The sequence below is a fragment of the Citrus clementina genome, unplaced genomic scaffold (genome assembly GCF_000493195.1).
Source record: "Citrus clementina cultivar Clemenules unplaced genomic scaffold, Citrus_clementina_v1.0 scaffold_5, whole genome shotgun sequence".
Taxonomy (NCBI): domain Eukaryota; kingdom Viridiplantae; phylum Streptophyta; class Magnoliopsida; order Sapindales; family Rutaceae; genus Citrus; species Citrus x clementina.
The window spans coordinates 28,363,566-28,391,128 of NW_006262201.1; the positions used below are offsets into that span (position 1 = coordinate 28,363,566).

General features: G+C 33.5%; 3 protein-coding genes across 8 annotated transcripts in view; 2 read left to right on the forward strand and 1 right to left on the reverse strand.

Annotated features, from left to right (window-relative positions):
• Window positions 1–2,327: 2,327 nt before the first annotated feature.
• On the forward strand, window positions 2,328–6,622 carry LOC112097733 (putrescine-binding periplasmic protein-like). 6 transcript variants are annotated; one of them, XM_024183127.1, is made up of 5 exons: window positions 2,328–2,672; window positions 3,905–3,943; window positions 4,222–4,404; window positions 5,387–5,522; window positions 5,630–6,622. In XM_024183127.1, exons 1-5 carry the CDS (start codon window positions 2,532–2,534, stop codon window positions 5,653–5,655), a joined length of 525 nt encoding a protein of 174 aa, XP_024038895.1. In that variant the 5' UTR covers window positions 2,328–2,531; the 3' UTR covers window positions 5,656–6,622. The 6 variants fall into 6 exon arrangements, with proteins under 6 accessions (XP_024038895.1, XP_024038894.1, XP_024038892.1 ...); XM_024183126.1 differs by having other exon boundaries at window positions 5,387–5,517; XM_024183124.1 differs by having other exon boundaries at window positions 5,387–6,622.
• A 4,737-nt stretch (window positions 6,623–11,359) lies between these two features.
• Window positions 11,360–14,847, forward strand: LOC112098114 (LRR receptor-like serine/threonine-protein kinase ERECTA). Its single transcript, XM_024183730.1, has 6 exons — window positions 11,360–11,389; window positions 11,888–12,043; window positions 12,165–12,314; window positions 12,409–12,573; window positions 12,684–13,487; window positions 14,240–14,847. The coding sequence occupies exons 2-6, from the start codon at window positions 11,968–11,970 to the stop codon at window positions 14,845–14,847; spliced, it is 1,803 nt and encodes a 600-aa protein (XP_024039498.1). The 5' UTR covers window positions 11,360–11,389; window positions 11,888–11,967.
• Window positions 14,848–18,242: 3,395 nt separating this feature from the next.
• The window catches only part of LOC112098115 (SH3 domain-containing protein 1-like), a 95,324-nt gene continuing 86,003 nt past the window's right edge, over window positions 18,243–27,563 (reverse strand). The window contains exons 5-8 of the mRNA XM_024183731.1: window positions 19,719–19,820; window positions 19,441–19,641; window positions 18,501–18,563; window positions 18,243–18,335 (exon numbers count right to left, since the gene is read on the reverse strand). Coding sequence (XP_024039499.1) covers window positions 18,243–18,335; window positions 18,501–18,563; window positions 19,441–19,641; window positions 19,719–19,820 — 459 coding nt within the window. The remainder of the gene's footprint in view (window positions 18,336–18,500; window positions 18,564–19,440; window positions 19,642–19,718; window positions 19,821–27,563) is intronic.

Here is a 27,563-nt window from a genome sequence, read left to right on the forward strand (position 1 = left end):
GAGTGTAGAATTTTTAAGAAATAAATTATTAAATTATTATAACTAACATATTATTTTAAAGTTGTGTTATGAAAAAAATGAAATAAAAATGTACAATAAATAAGAATATTTTAAAACTTTTATCTTTTTAAAATTAGTTTTTAACATAAGGTGAACTATTTTTTTTTTTAAATCACATATTCTAGTTAAAATCAAATATGTATTTATATGAAGCTTGTAAATTTTTTTTTTTAGTACTGATATTTGAATATTATCAATAAAAAAAAGGGTAATGTTCATGCTGCATTATTTTTGTAGCACACAAAAGGACAACAAAGTTTATGTTATAATACTATCGCTTCTGTTATGATAATATTTTTTTGTGGCCAAATATCTTTTTTTTTTTTAAGTAAAAAAAAGTGGACAAAATGCAAATCAGTTTTTAATCCTCAATCTCTCCCAAAATATAAATTCGTAGGTCCATGGGTTGTTAAAACTATAGCCGACAAAAAGTTACTAACAAAAACAGAATGTCCATTTTATAACTTTCTTAAAAAACTTTCCTTAACTTTTTTAAAAAGTTACCAACAAAAAGTTATTTCTAATTTTTATTTTGTTATAATTTTTATAACAAAATTCGTAGTTAACTAAACTCTTCTTATTCCCTTTCTCAACTGCCATACCCTAACCCGAGCAAATTGCGTAGGATATACCTGTTTTCCCTCAAAATACTTAAAATATACCTCCATATATTAAAATTGCTAGCTTTACACATTTATACTTAAAAAGATCAGGGAAAATACAAAAATAACCTTAATAAAAATACTCAACTTATTAATATGCTTAATCGACTCATTTAATATTCTTACTCGACTTTTTACCGGACCATACACTCGACTTAGTTAATATGCTTACTCGACTTATTTAATATTCTTACTCGACTTCTTACCCGACCATATACTCGATTTATTTAATATGTTTACTCGACTCATTTAATATTCTTACTCGACTTCTTACCCGACCATATACTCGACTTATTTAATATGCTTACTCGACTCATGTAATATTCTTACTCGACTTCTTATCCGACCATATACTCAACTTATTTAATATGCTTACTCGACTCATTTAATATTCTTACTCGACTTCTTACCGGACCATATACTCAACTTATTTAATATGCTTACTCGACTCATTTAATATTCTTACTCGACTTCTTACCGGACCATATACTCGACTTATGTAATATGCTTACTCGACCCATGTAATATTCTTACTCGACTTCTTACCCGACCATATACTCAACTTATTTAATATGCTTACTCGACTCATTTAATATTCTTACTCGACTTCTTACCCGACCATATACTCGACTTCTTTAATATGCTTACTCGACTCATTTAATATTCTTACTCGACTCATTTAATATTCTTACTCGACTTCGTACCCGACCATATACTCGACTTCTTTAATATGCTTACTCGACTCATTTAATTTTCCTACTCGACTTCTTACCCGACCATATACTCGACTTATTTAATATGCTTACTCGATTCATTTAATATTCTTACTCGACTTCTTACCCGACCATATACTCGACTTACTTATCTCTAATTCTTACTCGACTAAATTCTCGATTTACCCGACTTCTTCCTGCACTGATTCTTCAATCACTCATAACTTAAATGTAGTCTTAAATCCCTACATTGAAATAGTGTGTGTGTGCAAGCACAAAAAATGAATAATGTACTACTAAAATTCATAAATCATTAGGAAGTACACTTATAAGAAAAATAGAGAATGGTGAGAGAAGCCCAAAAAAGAGAAGCAATGGGAGAAGAGAGATGTGAATTCTTAGTTTTTTTAAGGTTATTTTTGACTTGTCCTATCTTCATAAGGTATATGTGTGTAATAGGGTACAAATTTGGCATTTAAGGGTAAATTGAGGGTATTTAAATAAAAAACCCCCTAACCCTGTTCCCCATGTCCCCACTAAACCACGCTCAATTAAGGCCATCAGATTCTCCCGGGCCCACATTAATCCAACTGCTCACAGAGACCGACAGCCTCTCTATCTCCATTTCAAGCTCCCTCTTCAACTGGCTTCTGCTACCGTCCTACTCTTTCTCGGCTTCGGAGTCCGTATTTGCTCGGCCTGTCCCACGAAGCTCCCTCTCACTCCAATTGTCGCCCCACAAGACCAATTGCTTAATCAAGACACCGAACAAGAAGAGGATGAGAAGTTGAAACAAGAATTTGAGAATTGGAAATCAAAAACGTTTGAGAGTCGTTTCTCTTCAGAACTCAGCGCCTCAATCTTGGGTTAAGGATTTTAGAAGTCAGGGAAAGAGATTGAAGTTTCAGATGAATTTGTGTGCTAGCATTGATGGGATCTTTAACAATTTATCTGTGCCCTTTAACAAAGTTAAGTCTAAGTCAGCTTCTTATATGGCTGCTGATTTGGTTAGTGTTGGTGATTCATGGCTTAGTTTTGCCATTAAAAATAGATTGATTGAGCCAATAGCTGGAGCTGAAGACCAAGATTGGTTCAAATGCTTAAGTCACAAATGGAAGGTAACATCTTTGTCTTTGATCCTCGAGGTAAAATATGGGCGGCACCATACAGGTGGGGCACAACGGTGATAGCCTGCAAGAAAATTAAATTTCGAAAGCATAATTTGGCTCCGATTGAGGTAATAATTTTCTTTAAACTCATTTAGTTTTATATCAAACAAAATCAAGAATGCCTTTCTCTTCAATATTTTTTATGATAATATCTTTAGAAGCATCTCATTGACGGGTAACAATGGCATCCCTGAAAGAGTCTATAAACTCAATGATATTATCTTCTACAAATGGTTCATTAAACTTTGTCGTTGTACTCAAATGTACACTCAGAGCAATGAGAAGCTATGCCACTTTAGCATGTAGTGATGGCACTTAATAAGTGAGTTGCTAGGATGTGAACTAGAAAAATTAAATATTGTCTCCTTGGGTATGCTAGCTCGTAAGTCAGGGTTAATATCAGAGCTTAAGATAGTATAACCGTGAGAACCTATTGACTGCCAATTAAAATATCCATTAAAATGTCTAGGGAGTTATGAAGGTGGAGGTAACTTCCGATTTCTAGGGCCACATGGTAGACATCATCCAGGATTCTAGGAAAGTGCAGTTAACTTCCTGCTCGATGCAATTAATAAATTTGGTCAATGCCACTGAAACCTGCTAACTGACATCACAATGTGACATGAGCACTTCAAAATGGGACAGACGGTCAGTAGCACTAATTTTTTCTTGGCTAGGATTGAGCAATTGGTCTAACTACTAATCCCCTATTGTAGGTTGATCATTATTTTTTAAATTATGTTCAGTTTGACCCAAAAAGTTGCAGAATCTTGAGCAGAATTTTGTCACTGAACACTGTCAATGTCATTTAGCATAGCCCACTAACTTGATGTTAAAACAAACACACAGTGTGTCTCATGTCTCACAATTCAAATTATCATCTGTAATGATGGAGAATTTTTCCAATGTATGAAGTATGCTTTGATATGTGGGTTACCTTGGAGAAGATATCTCAAAATAAAGAATATGGGGAGAAAACAGTTCAGTAGTTTATTATTCTGTAGTCAAGTTTTGTCTCGAAAATGGTCAAAATTTAAATGAATAAGGACAGGGGATCTTCATTCTTTTTTCCCTTTTTTATACCAAGATATCTCTCAACCTTTATATAATCCCCACTGGATATCTGCTTCTAATAATTAAAATAAAAATTTCACCGCTCTAACAATAAAAAGTAACATCTTTAGTCAAATAATTTACAGTTCCTCATCATCTTAGTGTGAGACTATCAGTACATTCCAAAAACATAATAAAACTGGTTTGATCCTGTTTATTGATGTTTAAATGTTGTTCATTGTGACATGTAGAAATGATGAGGCGAAGTTTATTTGGACATCAATTAGTAAGATCTTGTTTGAAGTTGTTTTCTGAAATTTCTGAAATGAACTGCCAAATGGTAGTTTTTTTGGGGCATTTGATGGCTCTTTTTTTTCCCTCATTTTCAACATGTGCCTGCTTGGAACAGGAAGGATTAGGCTGCAGAGTTGTTATATATTTTGAGATGCTCTGGTCATTGCACAATTTGTTCACACTGGAAATTAGAATGAGAAATTTGTTGATGCTGTTTTGAGAGATCTGCATTCTATGCACAATAACATGATTAATGAAAATGCATTGTAAGACTGGAAAGATCTGTGGCAGCCTGAGCTCGCAGGAAGAATTTCAATGGTTAATTCTCCCCGAGAGGTTATTGGTTCAGTTTTGAAGTATAGGGTAGCATCATACAATTCAAATGATATTGATTCGCAAGTTGCTGGTGGGAAGATTGCTGTTCAGCAGAATCTGGCATTACTGGCAAACCAGGTACTCTTACAGAAATGATATCTGCTCATTGCATGTTATTGCCTGACAACTGATTTTGTTTGTAAAAGTCTGCTTCTTCATACAGATGAATGCATATGTTAGTGTTTTCTTCTCCTTTTCATACATATAAATGCATATGTTAGTGTTGTCTTTTCTTTTTCATACATATTAATACATATGTTGGTGTTCTCTCCTGAGATGGATGCAATAAAGGCTTTTGCTCCTAAATTTAGCTGAAGAAATGGCAAGGGATGTGAGATTCTGTCTCATTAAATTAACAAAAACCCAAAGCAATGAAAATCCATAATAATGTGGTGTGGGTAAATTGGCTCCATTTGGTTTGTTTCCTTAATGTGAATGCGCGAGCAATAGAGACTAACAAAATGAAGTGACAACAAGAAGTCAGTGTCCTTTGATGGATGCAATTTTAGGCAGAAATCAGTGTCCTTTGATGGATGCATTTTTAGGCAGAAATATGTTTGTAATTGACCAAATTTGTCTGGCATGCCAATTTCAAAAAAATTAAATTATGTGGTTATTAGCTGTAATGAAGGAGGATAGTAGGTGCAATCATGTGGATCCAGGAAAGTTCGACAAAGTTTTGGTATGGCGTAGTGAAATTGGTTTGTGCAACTCAGGAGCCTTTCAGGTGAACGATGATAGGTTTTGATTTATGAATATTATAAATCTACTGTGCATAGTATTCTAGTAGAATCATCTACAAGTTCTAGTTATTGAAATTGTATACTTTGCCCGGTTTGAGTTAAGGGCACATGTAATATGAAAGATAGTTGTCGCATCTTTTAGGTTACCTAACATTTGATCAATCCTATTATGGGGGCTTCAAGATGTCTAACAATATGTAGAATGCCCATGCTCCTCCCCATTGTTTATCTTCTACAATAATTTGTTTTAAATGCTAATATCTTTGTCGATACCGGTAACAATATTACAATATCTGCATTTATTGGGTTTTACATAGGTTCGACTGTTTGACAGTACACACTATCTGAAGGCATTTGCAATTGGAGATGTATGGGTTGCTGTTGGGTGGATTAGTGATGTTCTTCCTACTGTCAAACATATGTCTAATGTTGCTGTTGTTGTTCCCAAGTCTGGTGCTAGCTGCCTGCCATTCTACTTCGATATTCACATTGTTATCTCCTTCATATTAGCGATCAGTAAACACGATAATGTGGCTAATAAGTTCGTATTCTCTTTATAGGCAATCCCTGCTGCCTCAAGACTTGAAACAAAACAAATTGGAGGGCGAGTCAGAGGTCCATCTCCATTAATCCATCAATGAATAGAATTCTGCTTGCAAACAGCGAGATTTTTGCCTTGCAAGCAAGAGGTTATCCCGGGTGCATCTCCCTCTGCCCTTGAAAGTACTCTGGTTAAGTTGCCTGAAGAACTTCTGGAGGGTAAACCAAGTCTGGATACTAACTTAATTGCTGGAGTACTCCCGGCTGAAATTCTGGCCAGATGTGAGTTTTTGGAGCCATTATCTGAAGCTACTTTGTCAGATTATGAGTGGCTGGTTGTTAATCTGCAAAAACCTGCTCCTGTCTTGATGAAAAGGGTGCAACATTACTTGTCATCATTAATCTAAAGCTTTCTAGCAAGAGCTACACTGAAAAGTTAATGGCGCTGCATGCCAGTCATTATAATGCTGTCAGGGCAATTGGGTCAGGGCAATTAGGTCTGAGCATAACTTCATTAGGAAAAGAGGCTTCAGCTACGTTAAATATTACAGGATGTACTGAGATGGCTGAAGTTCTGAAGGTTTTATGAGAAGCGAAAGATGAGTGTTTGTTTGAACAAAGTTGTTGCCAATCTTGCAGAGTTCGGAAAGAAAGATCACGGAGCGAATGCCACCGATTTCTTCATCATTTTAGCCTCCATAGTTGAAGTTTCCTCATTTGAAGCTGTTTATGCATACGCTTTTTCCCTGCTCTAGTACAGGAAATTGAAGAATTAACCAGATGTGATATGCTGAAAGAGGGAAGTTTTCTTCCTTGAATGTGGCCTTTGTGATTTGTCTTGAAGGAATAGGATGATCACTGGCAAGAACCCTATCAAGGTAGATTTTATGGTGTTAACATATTATTAGGCATTTTGTTACATCATGAAAGTGTTTAAATTTAACCGAATGATCTTGATTGATCAATTATGAGTTTTAATCGAGTAAAAACTAAATACAATAATCGTTAACAAATATTGAAATTGGGTAAATATGATCTTGATATTGAAGAATTTGAAATCACAACCCACACAGGAAATCACCCTTCGCGTGGGGATGGAGATGTTTACTGCAGCGATATTGAATATGTCCACTGCTCTTTGGGTTATGGTGCGACTTGCGATTTCAAGGTTGCCATGAAACAATGGAAAAGATTAACATACCCTCCAATGAATGAAAACGGGTGGACTAATTCGGATTACCTAATTGACTCAGGATCAAGATCGGCTGGCAATAATAACAGTTTATTAACAATGCACAGTCCGAGTACCTTTCCAGGATCAGATACGACGTGGTCTAATGTTGATAATAATAGTTTATTAAATGACAAATCGTTGTTCTTGGGTGTTGATTTCAGAAATAAAATACATTCTGAGAGATGCTGGTCTACTATTGCAAGCCCCCAGATTTAAGAATATTTTGATGATAATTTATCACCGGCAACTGTGCCGGAAGATTCAAGTAGCACTGAAAAAGATGATAATTTAATTGATATGGACAGTTTCCATATCACTTTTAAATCATCTTATGTAATTGTAATGTTAGGAAGCATTAGTGATCTAAAAGTGAACTATTATTGGTGTCATTGGTGGTTTTATCTTGTTAAAATATGGATGATATTTTATTGTAGACAATCTTATTCAATTAACATATGGTTTAAAACCATTATGTTTTATATAAATCAATCTACTAATTTTCATGATATTTAACTGAGTTAAAATCAAGTGCACTCAATAAATGTCTTTTCCTTTAAAAAAACAGCTACGCTTTGATTTTAGTGCTTAATATTTCGTAACTACAAATTATATAATTGCGAGTTGCTGTCCATAGCTGCTAATTTGTAGTGATTATCTAATTGCCTGAGGTGACAATAATTCTTTTATCTTCAATAGCACAATGTGGAATTCAATAATTAAATTCTCCTATTTAATTTGTTTCAAGTTAAATTATTAATTACTTAAACTCTGTTTTAAGTCTTTAATTTTATGTGTTTATGCAGAATTGGATTCTTGAGCGTGTTGGACATGACCAACAATGAAATTGACAGTAAACAAACATTACAACGTGTGGACTCCGGTAAGCACCAATGAATTTCTAGCCCTGTTGACTCCGCCAACTAAAGTTTTGTAAAATAAAAAAATAATACATAGAATTCCACCAAATGCAAAACGCGTGAAATTTAATTTTCGGCCGTGTGGACCAAAACATAATTTAACGAAAAAGGAAAAAAATAATAAGATTTTTAAAATGTGTGGAAGGTAATCCATATTTTACTGAAACGACTTATTAAATTTTTCAAGGATTTAGAATATTTGATCATAAATTACGTGCATGTTAATTTTTCCGCCATTGACTATCATATTCTAGACTTAATGGTACCTTTCTTGATGAAGGGTACTTAGTCTCTCTTCTCCTCTTATAAAAATTATATTAATTGATTTCTTGTTATAGTTAATAGACTTTAAGAACGGATAGATTTATTGTTTTCATGACCAAATTATGCATGCCTAAGGTTGCAACTATTAATAAAATTAATATTTAATGTTTATGTTAAAAGATATAAGTTTTTATGCATTCATTAATTGTTATTAGCTAAAGGATGAATTATTTTTTCCCAATCAGTTGATGCATCTGCAATAGTTTTTTTTTTCTTTTATTGACCATAATTATATTCCGGGTGCAATAAATTGTCTTTGGTGCTTGGAAAATATGACATCTCTCCGTCAACTTACTGGAAATATCTCCTCATCTACTCGCATTTATCTAATATCAATTGAAGATCTCATATTTCCAAACTATGACTTCCAAATCTCATTATCATTTGAGCATTCAAAACTAATCAAGTGTGGAAATAATCAAATATATGCAAAAATCGAGTCACAATCTTTGGCCCCTCAAAATTCTAATTATATAACTTCTATATATCTCATACATTTTCCAAATTCCTCTTCCATCAACATCACTAGGAGTATGTTCATCTCTCACACATTAACTTGAGTGAAGAGTTTCTAAATTGATTGTTAGAAAATAATACAAAAGCTAGACACGCTTGATCTGTCTAATAATTCTCTTTCTGTAAAATTAATTAATTTTAGGGGAATTTAGCCAACCTCTGTAATTTCAGAGTGATCATTAATTAATTAAACAATACAAATATCTAAAGTGATTAGATGTTTGCTGACAATACAAGTTCATGGCTTGAAATTTGATCTCTATCGATTGACTTACAGATGGACGTACTTGTGCCTTTCTGGTGATAATTGAACCAGAGATGTGAAGCTGTAAGGATTTGGCAGTAGTAAATTGTTATAAAGACATAATGACAAATTCCCATGATTATTATTTTTTCCAAAAACTTTTTTACAACAAATTCATCTCGCCAAAAATTTTATTTTGCTAACTAACAATAATTGAGCACTTGACCGCATTGACTCCACGTCTCCACCTACTTTCTAAGTAAAAACATGGAAATGTAATCTCTACAAAATGCCAAACGTGTGGAATTTAATTTTTGGCCTTGTGGACCAAAATGCAAATGAAAGAAAAAGAGAGAAAAAAACAAGGCCCAAAGACTTCTAAAAGATGTAAAAGCTTTGGGCTTTTTTATAATGGTGGATTTTTTAAAAGGAAAAAATAACAACACTTCTATGGTTTGTTTTGATAATCACATTTACATATACTCTCTAATTTTCAAAATAGACACATAAATATTTTTTTTCTACAAATGTATATTATTCATATTTTTTTATTATTTTTAATATCATATTATTATTTATTATAAATGTTTAAAGTAAATTTTTAGGTTGAAATATAATAAAAGGGGATAATCGTTCTCCTATTAAACACCCATACTTTTAGTTTCTATCCATTTGTCATCTCAATCTCTCTCGATTATTCATTCTTTCTAGCTCAAAACGCGTTGCTGTGGAAAATTATAGCAAAAAGACAAATATGGAAAAGAAAAAAGGGAAGAAAATTAATGCATGAAAGACTTGGAGAAAACAACGAAGTAAGTCAACTATAATCTAGTTAGGTATATAAATTGTTTGATGCTTTATAAGCAAATAACATATAGAGACAGACAGTGTGTGTTCGTTTTTTCATAGTTAAAGATATAGTTAGAATGGGTGGTTCAAAATCAAAAATGGTGATAATGTTTGTTATGTTATTAATAATATTTAAAAGTGGGTGGAGTGAGGGATGTTTGGATCACGAGAGATTTGCTCTTTTGCGACTTAAACATTTCTTCGATGATACTGGTAGTTATCTTTACGACTGGGCCGATGATGAGGGAGCTACTGATTGTTGTCAGTGGGAAAGGGTTGAGTGCAGCAACACCACAGGTCGAGTGACAGCGCTAGACCTTTCTGACACGTATTCGGGAGAGTACGGCTGGTATCTGAATGCTTCTTTGTTTACTTCCTTTCAACAACTTGAGTCACTTGATTTTAGTTTAAACAAAATAGCCGGTTGTGATGAGAATGAAGGTACTTCGTTTAATTTAATTAATTTACTTTCACTCTCCTAATTTAAGTGGAATATTAAGACTGAGCAACTATATGCATATACATTAGTTGACAATTTTGACATATTTTTTGAAGTGATTAATTAATTTTGAAATTACACCAATATCTATGATCTTTTTTTTTTTTTTAATTTTGCTTGCAGGTCTAGAGAGGTTATCAAGATTGAACAATTTAAAGATGCTTAATTTAAGTTATAACTGGTTCAACAATAGTATCTTATCATCTTTAACTCGTCTTTCATCATTAAGATCATTAAAATTATATGCGAATAATTTGGAAGGAAGTATTGATGTTAAAGGTACATATTTAAAACTTCTCTCTTCCCCAAGCTCTTTCATTAACCTGCTAAAATAAGATTCAAGGCTTTGAATTCAATTTTTTTATGATTAATATTTTAAAAAAAAGTTTTAAGCAATTTATAAATACAAGTTTTAATGTTTCTCATAATTTCATCTTGTACTTTCATATGTCTTGAATTTAAGATTAAAAAAAAAACTCTAATAGCGAACCAAACACCTCCACAACTTATTATTATTATTTTTTAATTTGTGGTGAGGTTTGAAACATTCAAGTCAATTTGTACTTATTACAGAATTTGATTCTTTGAGAGATTTAGAGGAGCTAGACATTGGATGGAACATGATTGACAAATTTGTGGTCTCAAAAGGTACTACAAATACCATAAAAAAATGCCAACTTTTACAAATAAGCTGGATTCTTTGCCATTTGGTTTATTATTTTACAGGTTTGAGTAAGTTGAAGTCTCTCGGTTTAGCTGGTATCAAACTCAACCGTAGCATCTTATCTTCTCTGACTGTCTTTTCTTCGTTAAGAGAATTACATCTACGTGATACCGGATTCAAAGGAACATTCGATGTTCGAGGTAAGTCTAAGCCTTGCTTTCTCATTTTATATATGCCAGCTAGATTTGTGTATCATTGACATAATTTAATATTTAATTTGATTCGTCTGAAGGAATTACATGCTAATTTAAACATACTTTTATTTACTTTGTCAATTAATTAATTAATTAATTACTATTTGGCTTGGTTTGGATGAAATTCTCATGATGTTTTAATTTCTTTAAATTAATTAATTAATTAACTTTGTTTTTAAGTCTTAAGTCTGGGCATGTTTGCAGAATTTGATTCCTTCAATAACTTAGAAGTGTTGGACCTGAGTTGGAACGAAATCGACAATCTTGTGGTTCCTCAAGGTAAACAATTAAAATGTTATTTAATTACATTATTTTAATTCATTTGATCTGGGAAGGCCAAAAAGGTAAAAAAAAAATTAAATAAAGAAACAGAGAATTTGTATTATTTAAAAAACAGAATGTAATAAAGATTTGATTCTAGTTCTTTAATCTTTAAAGCGATTGAAAAACAATGTTGCTCTTTTCCCAAAGCATAAAATACGAATTGAATGCCGATTAACTTAATCATTCATTTTGTTTAGCTCTAAATTTAGACAATGAATTTTTATATTATTTCAAAAACAGGACGTAATAGAATTTTTTTTAAAAACAGATTGTAATAAAGATTTGATTCCAATTCTTTAATCTTTACAGTGATTGAAAAACGATACTGCTTCCCAAAGCACAAAATACGAATTGACTCCCAATTAAATTAATAATTTATTTCGTTTAGGTCTAAATTTAGAAAAATGAATTTTGATTCTCTTCAATCCTTTCCTAATTATTATTAATAAACAGGTTACAAAGGTTTGAGGAAGTTGAAAAGCCTTGATCTATCGGGAGTTGGAATTAGAGATGGAAGCAAGTTGTTACAGTCAATGGGATCATTCCCATCCCTCAACACTCTTCACCTTTTGTTGAATAATTTTAACAATATAGCGACAGCTACTCAAGGTAAGTAAAAGTTGGAGATGTGACCAAATTTATAAATAAGCTGTTAATTAATTAATTAATTAATTTTTCCGTATTATTAATTAAGCTAAATTCCTTGCTCCTTCCTTCTAAATCTAAACAGAGTTGCACACTTTCACCAACTTGGAATATTTGACATTGGACCATTCCTCCCTCCATATAAGCCTTCTGCAAAGCATTGCGTCAATATTCCCTTCGTTAAAAGATTTGTCGATGTTTGATTGCAAAGTCAACGGTCTTGTACGCGGTCAAGGTAAAAGAAAAGTGTCGATTGTGAACTCACTCAGTGTTGTCCTACGTGTTCAACATTTTTATTTATTTATTTTATTGTTTAATGTTTCTGCTAGGTTTTCCTCATTTCAAGAGTTTGGACCATTTGGACATGGTTTTCGCGCGCACTGCACTCAACACCAGCTTTCTTCAAATCATCCGTGAATCAATGCCTTCTCTTAAGTACTTATCAATGTCAGATTCTACTCTTGGCACTAACAGCAGCAGGATTCTTGATCAAGGTTAATAATATAAATATTTAATTACACAAACGAATCACTTATTATAAAAGAATAATACGCATTCATTAATTTTTATGTTGTATTAATTGATGAATTTAATAAAATTTCAGGCCTCTGTTCGTTGATGCATCTGCAAGAGTTGTACATCGATAATAATGATTTGAGAGGTAGCTTGCCTTGGTGCTTGGCAAATATGACATCCCTCCGAATATTAGATGTTTCTTCCAATCAACTTACTGGAAGCATCTCCTCATCTCCCCTCGTTCATTTGACATCCATTGAAGAACTGATGCTTTCAAACAATCACTTCCAGATCCCAATTTCACTTGAACCACTTTTCAATCACTCAAGACTCAAGATTTTCGATGCTGCGAACAACGAAATAAAAGCTGAAATAACTGAGTCACATTCTTTGACCGCCCCAAACTTCCAATTACAAGCTCTCTCATTGTCTTCCGGTTATGGAGATGGTGTCACATTCCCCAAATTCCTTTACCATCAACATGACCTGGAGGATGTTCGTCTCTCACACGTAAATATGGATGGAGAATTTCCAAACTGGTTGTTGGAAAACAACACAAAATTGAGACAACTTTATCTCGTCAATGATTCTCTTACAGGACCTTTCCGATTGCCAATCCATTCACACAGATGGTTAAGATTCTTGGATGTCTCCAACAACAACTTCCAAGGCCACATTCCAGTGGAAATTGGAGATATTTTACCAAGTTTAATATCCTTCAACATTTCAATGAATGCTTTAGATAGTAGCATTCCCTCTTCATTTGGTAATATGAAATTCCTCCAAATTCTGGACTTATCCAACAATCACTTGACTGGTGAAATCCCCGAGCACTTGGCCGTGGGTTGCGTCAACTTGCAGGCTCTTGCATTATCAAACAACAACTTAAAAGGTCATATGTTCTCCAGAAACTTTAACCTGACAAACTTGAGATCATTACAATTGGAAGGCAATCACTCGTAGGTGAGATCCCACAAAGTTTGTCTAAATGCTCCTCACTAGAAGGATTGTATATTAACAATAATAGTCTTTCGGGTAAGATTCCACGATGGTTGGGTAATCTCACATGGTTACAATATATTATAATGCCCAATAATCATCTTGAAGGCCTTATTCCAGTGGAGTTTTGTCAGCTTGATTCGCTTCAGATTTTGGACATTTCAGACAACAACATATCTGGAAGTTTACCATCTTGTTTCCATCCTCTCTCTATTGAACAAGTTCATCTTTCAAAAAATATGTTACATGGACAGCTAAAAAGAGGTACATTCTTTCATTGCTCTTCCCTGGTGACATTAGATCTCAGCTATAACCGTTTGAATGGCAGCATTCCGAATTGGGTTGATGGGCTTTCTTAGTTAAGCCACCTTATCTTAGGTCACAATAATCTTGAAGGTGAAGTGCCAGTTCAATTGTGCGAACTGAACCGATTGCAATTGTTAGATCTTTCTAATAATAATCTTCACGGTCCTATTCCTCCTTGCTTTGATAACACCACACTTCATGAAAGTTACAGCAATAGTTATAGTCTTGATGAGCAATTTGAAATATTTGTTTCCATCGAAGGCTCTTGGGGATCGGTAGAAAAGTAAATCCATGAAATTTTTGAGTTCACAATAAAGAACATTGCGTACATTTACCAAGGAAAAGTTCTTAGCCTCCTATCAGGACTTGATCTTTCTTGCAACAAGCTAATCGGTCATATTCCTCCTCAAATTGGAAATTTGACAAGGATTCAAACATTGAATCTATCACACAACAACTTGACAGGATTGATCCCATCAACATTTTCAAACTTGAAGCATATCGAAAGTTTGGATCTTTCCTACAACAAATTGAATGGGAAAATCCCTCATCAACTTGTGGAGTTAAAGACATTGGAGGTTTTCAGTGTGGCATACAATAACTTATCAGGCGAAATTCCAGAATGGACAGCACAATTTGCAACCTTCAATGAGAGTAGCTATGAGGGAAATACTTTTCTTTGTGGATTGCCATTGCCAATTTGTAGATCACCAGCAACTATGTCGGAGGCTTCAATTGGCAATGAACGAGATGATAATTTAATTGACATAGACAGTTTCTTTATCACATTTACAACATCGTACGTAGTTGTGATATTCGGAATTGTTATTGTTTTATATGTAAATTCTTATTGGCGACGTAAATGGTTTTACTTTGTTGAAATGTGGATAACTTCATGTTACTATTTTGTTGTAGACAATCTTATTCCAACAAGATTTTGTCATTAAAATTAATTAGTAGTTTAATTACGATTCTTTAAGTTCTAATCAAGTTTGCTTAGGAAATAAATTTATTTTTATTTTTTATTAAAATTGTAGTAGTATTTAGCGTTACATAGCTTCCAACTTCCAAGCACTTCACATTTGTCTCTACACTTCCAAACCCATATCTATCCACCATAACTTATACTTCCCTATACTGTGCAGCCTACTTAAATAAGAGAACCATCTCCAATGTTAAAACCAGCCACTCTATAACATTCATTTAGAAACTATATTTAGAATAGTTTTATTATCATACACAAGAAATGAAACACCTAGATGCACTTGATCGCCTATTTTACTTTAAAAAACAATAATTATCGTGCTATCATCATCTTCTTCACTAGCAACATTAACACCAAATCCAGCGATGGACCCAGACATTTAATCAAGAAAGGTATATATATAACAAAGTTGAAGCTTGACAAAAAATTCAGGAAGATTAATGCCTCGGTATATATATATAATAAAGTTGAAGCTTGACAAAAAATTCAGGAAGATTAATGCCTCGCCACAACAAGGGGCACAACAACATCAAAGTAGAGATGAAGCAATATTCTCAAAGCTAAAACTCTCAAATCCACCCACCAGAATTTCATATCTCCTCGACAATTTTAAGAACTAAAGATAATTAGGATTTAACATTAGTTTTTTATATATTAGTTTCATAATTTACAAATCAATGAAGATGAAGATTATGCTAATGAATTCAAATTATACCATACATTCTATAGATGTTACCAAAAATTTCTAAGTCAATCCCACATATTTCATAATTTTAAGACTAGAAAATTTCATTAGTTAGAAGTTTCATTACCTTCAAGTGGAAGATGAAGAACATTATACAAGTGATTCAGATTATATCATACATACTCCAAATGCAACTAGAAATTAACAAGTTCATGCGCACAGATTTCATAACATTATGATTGGAAAGTTTCACAAAGAGAAATTCTAAATTCAATCTCTTGCATCAAGGTAGTTTGATTGATTTGAGTTACTTTCTGATCAAGCTACTAATATAACATTCAAGTTAGGGAGAAAGTAAATTAAAACTGGGAAGAAATAACAGTAAAAATTTGTTGCTAAACATGATGTGTATTTTTTTTAAGGCAATTTGGAAACACAGTTGTTACTACAGATATTCTCCTCAACTTGGAGACAAATACAAATATTAAAATGCATATGATCGCACATACTACTTGGAGCTTAGTAAGATTTCATTAAAAGAAGCAATCAAACCACTTATCAATTGTCGCAATCGTTCTATAAACTAAAATAGCAATATAATACAAGAAAAAGAACATATAGATACTCGGCAAGAGTTCATTAAGAAGTCGCATCACATTAGGGTGAGGAGTTTGCTTCTGATATCTTGCTAGCTGGGGCTTTTTCTTGTCTTTCTACGTATGCCGAGGGAAACCAACCAGCTAGGCCCTTGCATTCACCTTCCGACCATCCAGTAGGAGCCACCTTGAGAAGTTATAACTAAAACGGTGAATTAAAAAAAAGTTGACAATTCAAAGACCTAAGGGGAAAACTAATTCTTTTACGTAGAGGAAGTGAACTAGTTGTGATCACTGAAATAAAAAAATAACTATGGAAGCATAACAAGATATAAATTCACATGTCTATAAGGGTAAACAGGGTGGTTTAGAACTGAGCTAGCAACCCTACTATATTCTGATTTGCACTTCAATGTAAAAGGGAATATATGGTAGGAAGAAAAAAAACCAACCATCATTTGTTAACTTATTGCTTTTCAATCAAAATTTTAAGAACAAAATGCCATGTGCTTTGAACATCAAATAAGTATAAGCATTAGTTCTAAATTCCACATATTATAAGTTGTTAGAAGGATAAGTTAATAGCATAGTAGAAAAATCTATGTGTTGGTATTTAGAGGGGAAAGTACCTGGCGAACCACAACATAATCATCAATTGAAAGACTTAGCTCTCCATTTGCTTGATCATCAAATGGATGTATAACCTGCAAGATAATGGGATAAATAGAACTTAAAAAAAGCATAACAAAAGCAGCAACAGCAGCAGCAGCATTCATTGTAACCACTATGATCATGGCCAACAAAGATATATTAGAAACAAAATTCCATTTTTACTACGACTTTAATATGTACTATACGATATCATGACGATTGGGTTATCAAGTGCTATCAAAGTCTAATAAGTTCTGTATAACTTTATATAGTTATTTTAATTATGGATCAAATTTTAAATTTGAAATTTTGACTGCTCTCCACAAAATATGGCCTATGCACAAGAAAGTCATAGATAATGAGGATTACAAGTGTCCGACATCTTTTGAGTGATGGATTTAACATGAGAGCTTATGGTCAGTCAATTTCCTCTGCCTAGCAATATAAGCTTTCTCGGCCAGATTTATCATCAAATACATAGATTGCCCCCAAGTCACATCCATATAAACATAGTTTTCTAGGTAAACCAAGTAAGGAGAATCATAATTTAGACATAATCATAAAAAGGCCCATCTAACTTAAGAGAAAATCTCAAAAAGAGGGATGTTGAGCTATCAGTCTTGTATCTATAAGCAATATCAAGACTTTACATCACCTGCTACATCGTGAGTGGCTACACAACTTTCAGTGGTTTGTCTTTCTTTGGCATGCCTAACTCAGCTTTGATGTTGCTGAGATATTGATAGTAGAGACACATGATACTTCTAGCTCATGCATTTTATCTAGCTCATCCGACAACTATTTCTTTTTTAATTCATTAGTGTTTGCTAAACCTCATGCTCAAAAGTCCTGTTCTCCTAAACAAAGTTTCCTAAGAATGACTTCCTCAACACAACATTTGGACACTTTTAGAGCAATTTTATTTGGAGGAAAAGAATTTTCAAGGTGTTAACTAATAAATTTTAAAATATAATTACAATTTGTCCTACGATCATATGACAATTTATTTGGGATGAAAGGATACAGACAGACATCTTCCACTTTCAAGACTAATCACTACTTCCGTAGATGTTGTGCAATGATACAAATACTTGACCAGATGGTAGTGATGGTAGAAAAAAATTTATTGCTCCAAAATTAAAATAAGAATGCAATATGTTAAGCAAAAGACTGTGCAACATCAAATTAATTGATGAGTTTGTAATTCAGTAAATTAACAACTTTCATGGTAAAATACAACAAGTTTCTTTTAAAAAAAATAAATCTTAAAAGACAGCATTCATTTTTGTGCGCATGTTATTTCTTAAGATTTTTCAGGAGGAGGGCAATAGAGGGACTTTCACCTATGCAAGAGAGCAGAAGCCTTACTTTTGCTATAAAGTAGACGTCATTCTGATTAATATGCGTTTGAATCAGCTCCGTTTGCTATAAAGTAGACGTCACACATGAGGCATTTACATCCATTTCCAAAGTCACATGTTGCGAGGAGGACTCATTTGATTGCTCCTCTAGGATCATCTAATGCAAGTAGTAAGGGTTGGAAGAAAATAAAAAGTCACAATTATTCTTTTGCGTAAGTGAGACGAAAATGATAAATGCAATATTATCAGCAGTAAACAAGAAGAGAACGCTCCAAGGAATAGATAGATGCAGACAAGCAAGTTAAAATGCATAGTCCCAAACCTCCGCATACAACTTCTCTAAAATAGCAATAACGTGTTGATGATATGTTTTCTCAGCATCTACCTGCAAAGGCCCGAGACCAGGAAAACGGCAATAAAACCACTAGCTAAAGGAGAAAGTAAAGAAAGAAATACACTTGACATAAATCTTGACAAGAAGCACAGTTTAAACCCCAATCATATTGTTTAGAACTACCATTCGTTATTGTAACATTTCGAACAAGTGTTGACTTAATTCAACATTGTTGGAAAGATAGGCTTTTAAAAGCGGAAGAAAGCCACTCAAACCAAAGTGATTGTCCTTGTATTGATCAAGGGATGTAAACATATTACATTTGCAGGATAAGTTTTAATTAATCACTCCCCTGATTTATTTGGGTTGCAGTTTAATTTGTGAATTTCGTTATTGTAACATTTCGAACAAGTGTTGACTTAATTCAACATTGAAAAATTATTCAATAAATTATGCAAACATTAAAATAGAGGACATATTAAAAAGTTTCTAATTACAATGTTAATATTTCCTATATTTTAGCATTTGCATATTTTAATTTATTTAAAAGCTACGTCGATCAACTTTGGGCGTGAAGATTTTAGCTTCTACGAGACTTGATTGGAATATGCATAAGGAAGAGTGTTAAAATATGATGCATCCAACGAAAGACAAACCACGTGTAGTCTTTTAATTAAGCCAAAGTAGCAGCTCAAACAAATGACACTTGGACCAACATGCAATCATGAAGTGGCCGGAAAAAGGACAAATGCAACTTTGGCTTAAATAAAAAATAACATGTGACTTGACTTTTGCTGGACATGCATCATGTTATTACAAGACAACAGAAATCAGTATGATAGTACTAAAAGTTGACAATAACATGAAGATAAGAGGCAGAATATCAACACATGCATAGGCACACACAAGGAAGTATTAACTTATATACCATAGCAAAAAGTCTTTGATATGTCATCTGTTGCTGCTGTGATTCAACTGACAGCATGGCAGTTGTCGCTTCTCTACCAAGAGCCATTATTGTAGATTTAAGCTCGGTCAATCTTGCTTCTGCATTTCGAAGCTTCACAGCACTCTCTGCTGATATATCAGATTCCCTAATCTTTGATCGGCGCCTAAATACTTCAGCTGCCTGGTGAAAATATTCAATATAAATCTAACATAATTCTAATCTTGCCTTATACATGCATATGTTAACTCAAAGCTTACCTGGGCTTCAACTTCATGTCGAAGTTTGTCATAACGATGAGTCAGGTGTCGAGCATCTTCCAAAGGTGCTCCGTTGATTAACGCCCGTAGTGGCTCAGATACCTACATGTCCAAAAACCTGTAACATAGTTAGAAAAATGAAAAGAAAGAGCGAAACCTCAATTAAAAAGTTCCTCCAACATAATCATGGAATTTGGGCCTACTTCAAGGACATATATAAGGATAATTTATGCAATTTTGGGTCTTAGGATGATTGGCATTAGGTTAGTGTTCTTCTCTTCTGTATTTAAGGTTAAAATAGAAATAAACCTATGAAAATATCTAAATTAGGGCTGTAAGACTTCCACATGCATCCTTCAGTCTCATGGATTTGATTTTACTATAGATGCAAGTGTCTTTATCGAAAATGCTTGGAGTCAATTGAGAGAACTCACGGCCAATAACTTGTCACACGCTAGTCTTTGCTAGTGATGTAAGAAGTCACAAGGTCTCTTCAACATTTGAACCCATAAAATTATTAAGTCATGGATGTCACTAGCAATGATTTTAATATAAAACATTAAATATTTCAGAGTTGTAACGTTAAAATTCTTTTATTCAATATCTTAGAACTAAGTTTCCTTATGAGAAGATAATAGTTTCAGTAGTAATTTACATATAATTTTCTATATTTGAATTATTTTCTAGTTAGGGATGAACTAACCTGATCACCAAGAATCCCAAGCAAAGTTTCCCTCTCATTTTCCATCAAATCATGTGAAGTGCCAAATTGAAGAGCAGCTCTTGCAACGCAAGAATTGTCACTTTGATTCTCCGCTCCATACTTGCAACAATCTTCAGCCAACTTTCTCGCTACAATATTTGAATACAAAAATATTGTGCACAAGAACTAGTCAAGAAAAAAAAAATCAAATATTATAACGAATGCAAGAGCAAACAAACAACCTATTTCCATTTGTTTCAAGCTTACTGCAACAAGCCCTTCAATGCCACGAACAATATTCCTCTGAAAATGCTGCGCTACAGAGCATATATTCCAAATTATTGTTCAGATAAAACCATAGAAACCATCATAATTATTCAACATACATTAAGCTCCGTTTGGTAAATACTTGCAACTTCAGTCTAGAGAATACAGTTCTATATATGTAGCAGTCTAAAGGAGGATGGTGCCTTAGCTGCCCTGGTGGAATTGTATAGATTTTGAAGTTGTTGGTGACACTCAATTTCAGCTTCATCAACTGCCTGTACAAATCATAAAAAACTAATGAAAAAAATAAATAAAATCGAGAAATTTCACTAATTAAAAGTCTAAATATAATTTTAAAAAAGAAAGAAACGCACTTGGTGCTGCTTGGCGACTTGTTCTCGGAGCTTGATTGCCTGTTTCTTGATAGCTTCCATACTGTTTCTTTCAAAAAGCGGCGACGGCTCAGCTCATGGAAGTTGGGGAAAAAAAAAAGTGTGATCAAGAAAATAAAAAGGCATATTATTGTTGACAAAATGTGAAAATAAAAAAGAAAAAAGAAAATTATAAGTTTGAAAGGAGAAGATGATAGTGGAAGAGTGCGGCGTGGCTGCCAGCTACTTGGATTGTATTGTCGGGTAAGGTAATTGTAGAAAATTATAAGTTTGAACAGAGCATGTTAGACTTTTGTTGACCAAATTCAAAAGGCAAATGGTACGGCCCAGAAGCTTTGGAATACAGTAACTTACAAGAAAGCTCCATTTATTCTTCTTATACTTTACGCTTGCATCAGCTTAAATCACTTCTTAATCGCTTGCTTTAACTGCGCCGCTTTGTACTGTTCTATATATGTAGCAGTTATGCGGATGTAGTTCACGGCTGAGGGTACGTGTTTGTTTGACGTGGTAGTTACGTTACGACGTTACGAGAGTATTATTAGTTATTTCACAGGGATAAATAAGATTAGTCACAATAAACCCACTAGTTTTATAAAATTCGAGTAATATAGAATAAAATAAAAAATGAATACAAAATTGACTTTTATTTTTTATGGTTGACTATATTTTGTGTTCTCTTCTGGTACTACTACAATTGTTCCCTGTATATCACTCATACCCATATATCATTGACACAAGAAATGAAATCTAATGTCAGATGTTTAGTTAAAGAATCACTTATGAAAAAATTTTACCATTTTGATTTGAGGATCCCTATTTTGAACTGCAAGCTAATGTTCATCAAGAACAGAGTATGGCAGTTGAGTAGAAAAACTATTTTTGGACAAATTGTTTTTATTGATAGAAGAATTTCTCAAGGGACTACTAAAATTATTAAAAAAAAATGTCAAACACGCCCATATATCATCAACACAATTGGTTTTGAGAATCCATACTTTAAACTGCCGCCTAATATTCATCAAGAGCAGAGCATGGCTTGTGAGTAGAAAATTTTCTGATTTTGGCCCCAAATAATCCAGCACTTTCTCATGAAGAAATGCATACAAAGCATACCATGGTACCATACAATACAAGGAGTCTCCGTTCTCTAGTTTTTCAAACTCTAAAGGGGCCAATACTCCCTAATTCCCCCTCGAAAATTCTGATTATGACATTATTCATCCCTCGATGCAATCAAAGTAGTGACAAAGTTAGGAAAAATATGAGTCCTAAGTAATTGCTAGGCAGGGCTCCTGTGAGCAAAATTGTCCTAAGCATTATATGCATACATGGTGTGGTACATAAAGCACAATGAATTCCACACTATAACACAAACCCAGAAAGAGAAGAAACAACTTAATTGATGTAAAGACAAAAAGAAGATAAAATGATATAGAAAAAAAAATTCAAAGAGATAGCAACATACTATAGACTGAAGCCACTTGATCTGCTCATTGATTGCAGCCTTAAACTTGCAAATAGTTACCGTAAGCTAGTGCTATAAGAAGTGAAAATGATGCACACCCTGATTCCCTTCGACTTCCATTTACTGTCAAACATTCTATTAATACAAAAAAATTGTTCAAATATCTTGCCATAAATATAGCCGTTTGACTGGCTTAATAAAGTCACAAATAACCATTCATATTGATCCACAGTGTCACACCGCCTGCTTTATGCATACAACAGCTGTATGTATACCAACTCCTAACCTTATCAATACATTTGGCAAAAACTTAAGAAGAAAACTATTTCTCCATCTCTTTTTTGAAATTTCACAATAAACCAGCATATTGTAAACGTTATGTTGTAACCTTATGATAAATGCTCTAGACTCCAAATGAATTTTATATATGAGGGTTTGTTGCAGCAGATATATTGACTTATCAAGTATGAATCATTGTCTAGAAGAACTATCTTTAGATAAAAGAATATTAGAACCATTCTAGAATATCTTTAGGTTGCTAGTTCTAACAGGAATCTGCATGTGGCAACAGTTGCCAGATCCACAATTCCCCAACTTGAAATACATAGTTGCACACCGTGAGATAGTGCTGCAATCTACTGAGATCTAACTTATATGATACTTTAAGCTACTAATGTTTGCATATTTCTACATGTTAAATTGACACTACCATCTATAATCACTCTAAAACGACAGATGATAAGCAGCTTTTGGCTACTTATTACTAGCATCCACAATTAATTTTTGTTCAGCAATCAGCTTATTTTATAGAAATTGATTTAGTCAGCAACAAACACTATAATCCTTGAAATTAGTTCTTGTTCTTTGTAATTTTCTATGATTTTTCATACATCAATTAATCTGCAGTGCCAAGATGAGGTTTGGTTTTTCAAACTAAATAATCAAGTAGCAAAAATACAAATTTAGAGATTAGGGGGTGAACTAGCTAGGTGGTTTACAAATATTCCTATTTGTAAGGTGAATTAATTGAATCATGAGAAAACAATGTGACCATAGCTCAATATGAGATGATTTCGGAGAGGCATATTGTTTTCAAGTGAATTTGATCCATTAAGAGATGAAGTGGATTGAAGTGGAAAGTTTAAATAACAAATCCTTGTTCTTGAGTTTTACGACGTTGTTACTCCTTCAGGTGGCAGATTATGCAAGTGAATTCAAAAACACAATGCATCAATCACGGGGATGCTACACCAAAAGACGGGATCATAGTCTATGCATTGAACAGTTACAGTTGCTGCTACCAATTGACTCGGCAAAGATCAAGAAGACTGAACGGGAAGTTAATGCCATCAATGTCGTCTTCACTATAGCTGCTGGGAATGTAGGTGAACTTTCCTCATTTGCGGCTGTCTATACATAGGCTTTTCCCCAGCTTAAGTACAAATAAATGAACCTGCTTTGAAGGCTTTATTATTGACCACAATAAGGATTACTAATTGAAGAAGACTATACGGAGTTAATCCCACACTTTCGTTCTCTCAATTTCTTTCAGAAGTGCCTCTGAAAATAGCTGCCAAACCGTTAGTCAGCTTGTTAGACTCTGTTTTCTGGAAACAGAGCCCTAACTAACTGACTGTACAGAGTAAGTCAACATAGCATATTTAATCGTTTTAATTGAATTGTCTTCGTAGCGATCATCAACAAACTCATCATGAGATTTTTGAAGCACCCAAGGACTATCACTGGGTTTCTCTTCTGGTTGATTAATTAATTAATCAAAGAACGGTTGGATACCCAAGGACAATTAAAATTATTCGACTTCTGGAACTGGGAATGAAGTGCAATGATGGAGCAAAATTTACAATGTCTCCGGTTTCTCCTACCATCGGACTTTTGCAGTGAGAACATATAACAAAAAGGCCTTCATCAAAATTTGTAGACTCCGGGTATGGATTGGATCGATTTTTTTGTTTGATATTGAAGAACCTCTTTACTATCGCGATATAGATTATGTGCAAGGAGTTGTCTACTGTTCTTTGCCTTGTGCTATGATCGGTGCTCTTGAGGCTGCCCTGAAACACAGGAAAATACTTCGATATCCTCCGTTCGATGATGCAAAGAACCGGTTAATGTATGATTACCTAATTGACTCAGGATCAGGTAACAACAACAACAATTTATTAATATCACAAACGAAGAAGATCGCGGAGAGGGAGATGTATGCCTATACTGTTTACAGGTTTGATCCATTGGGGATGAAGTGGTCTCAAGTCGAAAGTGATTTATTAAACAACAAATCATTGTTCTTGGGTTATACCTCATGATGTCATCAAGTGGAAGATTAAGATTATGCAAGACGAAGATCGTTTGATATTGAAGAATTTGAACAGAAAGCCCATAGAAAGTACTTAAAAAAGCATATTCTTGTTGGGGTAGAATATTGAGAAAGGAGTTGTCTACTGTGTGTTGCGTGATTATGCTATGATCTGTGCTTTGAACATTGCCCTGAAAACAGTGGAAAATACTTCATATCCTCGACATGATGATAAAAAATTGGTTACCGATTACGTAACTGACTCAGGTGACAACAATCCATTAATAGCACAATTTGAGGTGATGCCGTTTAGGTATATGGTTAACAGGTTTGATTCATCAATGATGAAGTGGGCTTAAATTAAAAGATCATATAATAAGTCGTTCTTCTTGGGCATATCGTCATTACTACTTCAAGTGATCAAAGATGAAGATGAAGATGAAAATTGTGCAAGTGAGTTCAAGAATACCATACATCGTTACTTGGGATACTTCTTCAAATATGGATGGGGTCATAATTTACTCCCACGAATTTCAACCCAATTTTATGATTGGAGTGTCCCACCATGACTCAGAAAAATTTTGATTCAACCTCCTCCACCAATGGATTTTGATTAGTCACTTTGTGATCAAGCAACTTAATTAAACTCAGAGAGTCAGAGTTCGATTTTGCTGGCACCGCATTTTCTTTAAAATGTGGCCATGTAAGGAGAGCGGCACATAATGTCACTTCCTTATCAAGCACTTTAAAGAGGGATTTTAGAAGAAGATACAACTGCAATTGTTTTCGTATGTATATATATAAACAACAGCACACATTCAGTTCATAAAAGAAATTTTTGCTAACCATGATATGTGGTAGTGCTTTTTAGGCAATTTAGAAACAGAGTTGTTCAACTTACAGCAGGTATTCTCCTCAAGTTCGACGTAAATACAAATATTAATTAGAATCCATATTATAATGACACACATAACTTGCTTCAAAATTATCAGAAATTAAAATTGCTGATTCATAATGCAGATAACTTGGATGAATTGATGTTAAAGGAAAAATCACAGGCATAACTTGGAGAGCAATTGCGACAGCAGCCAAGTATATATTTTTATTTGAGAGTTGAGAAGAATATATTTAATGAAGCTTGATAACATTTGATGGGATAGCAAGTAAGGGTAAATAAGATATTTTTATTTGTTATTTATTTGAATTATATCTATTTTGTTCAAGTTAAAATACTAAATATAAATTGGAGGTAGACATTTTAACAGATCATCTAAGCTCTCAAATCTGAAATTTTGTGTAGATTTAAATTCATAATTTTAGTTAATTTTCATTCATTCATATAAACAAATTTATGAGATTTTTCTTTTCAGCATGTTATATTTTGAAACTTTCAATGTATTATTCTAGCTTTATTTAAACAATTAATTTATTTAATTTTGAATTTGATCAGTAGTAAAATTATTTTTATATCAAATTTTTTTTATTTAAATAGTTCGTGGATTGGACAAAATTAAAAAATTTTAATCTACAAAATGGTGGATTAGATATGAATTGGGTTAAATCCACATTCGATTTGCAGTCGTATGAATTTGATTTGGATTGAATTTCATCAATCCATGGATTAGATTGGATTGAAAATTTATTATCCGCAAAATCGTGGATCGAATATGGACTGATGTCCAATCAGCAAAATCCGATCCCCGAACACGCCTCTATCAAAATTTTCAAGAATATGTTTTATCTTACAAATTTTTTTTTAAAGTCATAATCTAATGGCAGCCCAATTTTATAAAGTCACACACAACCATTCTTATTAAATTAGAAAGATCAAACACTGCACTGGATCTTGAACAGATCAACACAAGTTGCACAACTTGCGATTGAATCCGGCCTGAAACAATCAACTCTTTAGCAAGAACAATTAATCAGAGTCAAGAAACAAGTTTAATGAATATAAACCTATAATTGAAACAAACATAGCAAAGAAAAAAAATACAGATTTTACACGGTTCAGTTGTACCTAGGATGGCACAACCTACACCACGAGAGAAGCTTTCTGGTGAGATTTTATTGATGATCAAAGAAGAATCTTTTGACAAAGCTAATAATAGAGATTTCAGAGAATAAGCTATAACCTCTCTCCCTCTTCAATCTCTCTCTATTTTGTTCCCATTGATGACCCCAATCTGCTTAGTTAGCCAGCTTTATAGCTGCATCAGTAACAAACCAGCAAACCCAGATTGAGCAGATTGACGACACGTGGATAACGGCTTTAACGAACCTGGTTAAGAACTGCTCACATGTTCGTCACGCGTACTGCTTAAATGATGGCCAAAACGACTTCAAACAAATGTCGTTTTGAGGCTTATGAATTACAAGTGATAACACGAGATTGTCTCATGACTTTTAAATGCAACAACGTGCCCAAAACGCTGTCGTTTTACTCTGTTGAGTTTGATTCATTACTAAGCTTTACGACTGGCAATGGAGAAGATGATAATTTAATTGATATGGACAGTTTTTATATCACTTTTACAAAATCCTATGCAATTGTAATATTGGGAATTATTGATGTTTTATATGTGAATCCTCATTGGCAAAAACTAGTGGTTTTATCTTTGTTGAAATGTAGATTACCTCTCGTTACTATTTTATTATAAACATATAGTTTCGTAAGTGAAACTATATATTTATAATAAAA

What these genes read in the sequence shown, in the direction of transcription:
- LOC112097733 (XM_024183124.1), top strand. Translation starts at nt 2,532, where the DNA reads ATGCTTAAGTCACAAATGGAAGGTAACATCTTTGTCTTTGATCCTCGA. An exon ending in ATAATTTGGCTCCGATTGAG is followed by an intron (nt 2,673 to 3,904) that starts GTAATAATTTTC and finishes TCATTGTGACAT; the next exon opens with GTAGAAATGATGAGGCGAAG. An exon ending in TGGCATTACTGGCAAACCAG is followed by an intron (nt 4,405 to 5,386) that starts GTACTCTTACAG and finishes GGTTTTACATAG; the next exon opens with GTTCGACTGTTTGACAGTAC.
- LOC112098114 (XM_024183730.1), top strand. Translation starts at nt 11,968, where the DNA reads ATGGGATCATTCCCATCCCTCAACACTCTTCACCTTTTGTTGAATAAT. An exon ending in TATAGCGACAGCTACTCAAG is followed by an intron (nt 12,044 to 12,164) that starts GTAAGTAAAAGT and finishes AAATCTAAACAG; the next exon opens with AGTTGCACACTTTCACCAAC. An exon ending in ATCAAACAACAACTTAAAAG is followed by an intron (nt 13,488 to 14,239) that starts GTCATATGTTCT and finishes ACATTTACCAAG; the next exon opens with GAAAAGTTCTTAGCCTCCTA.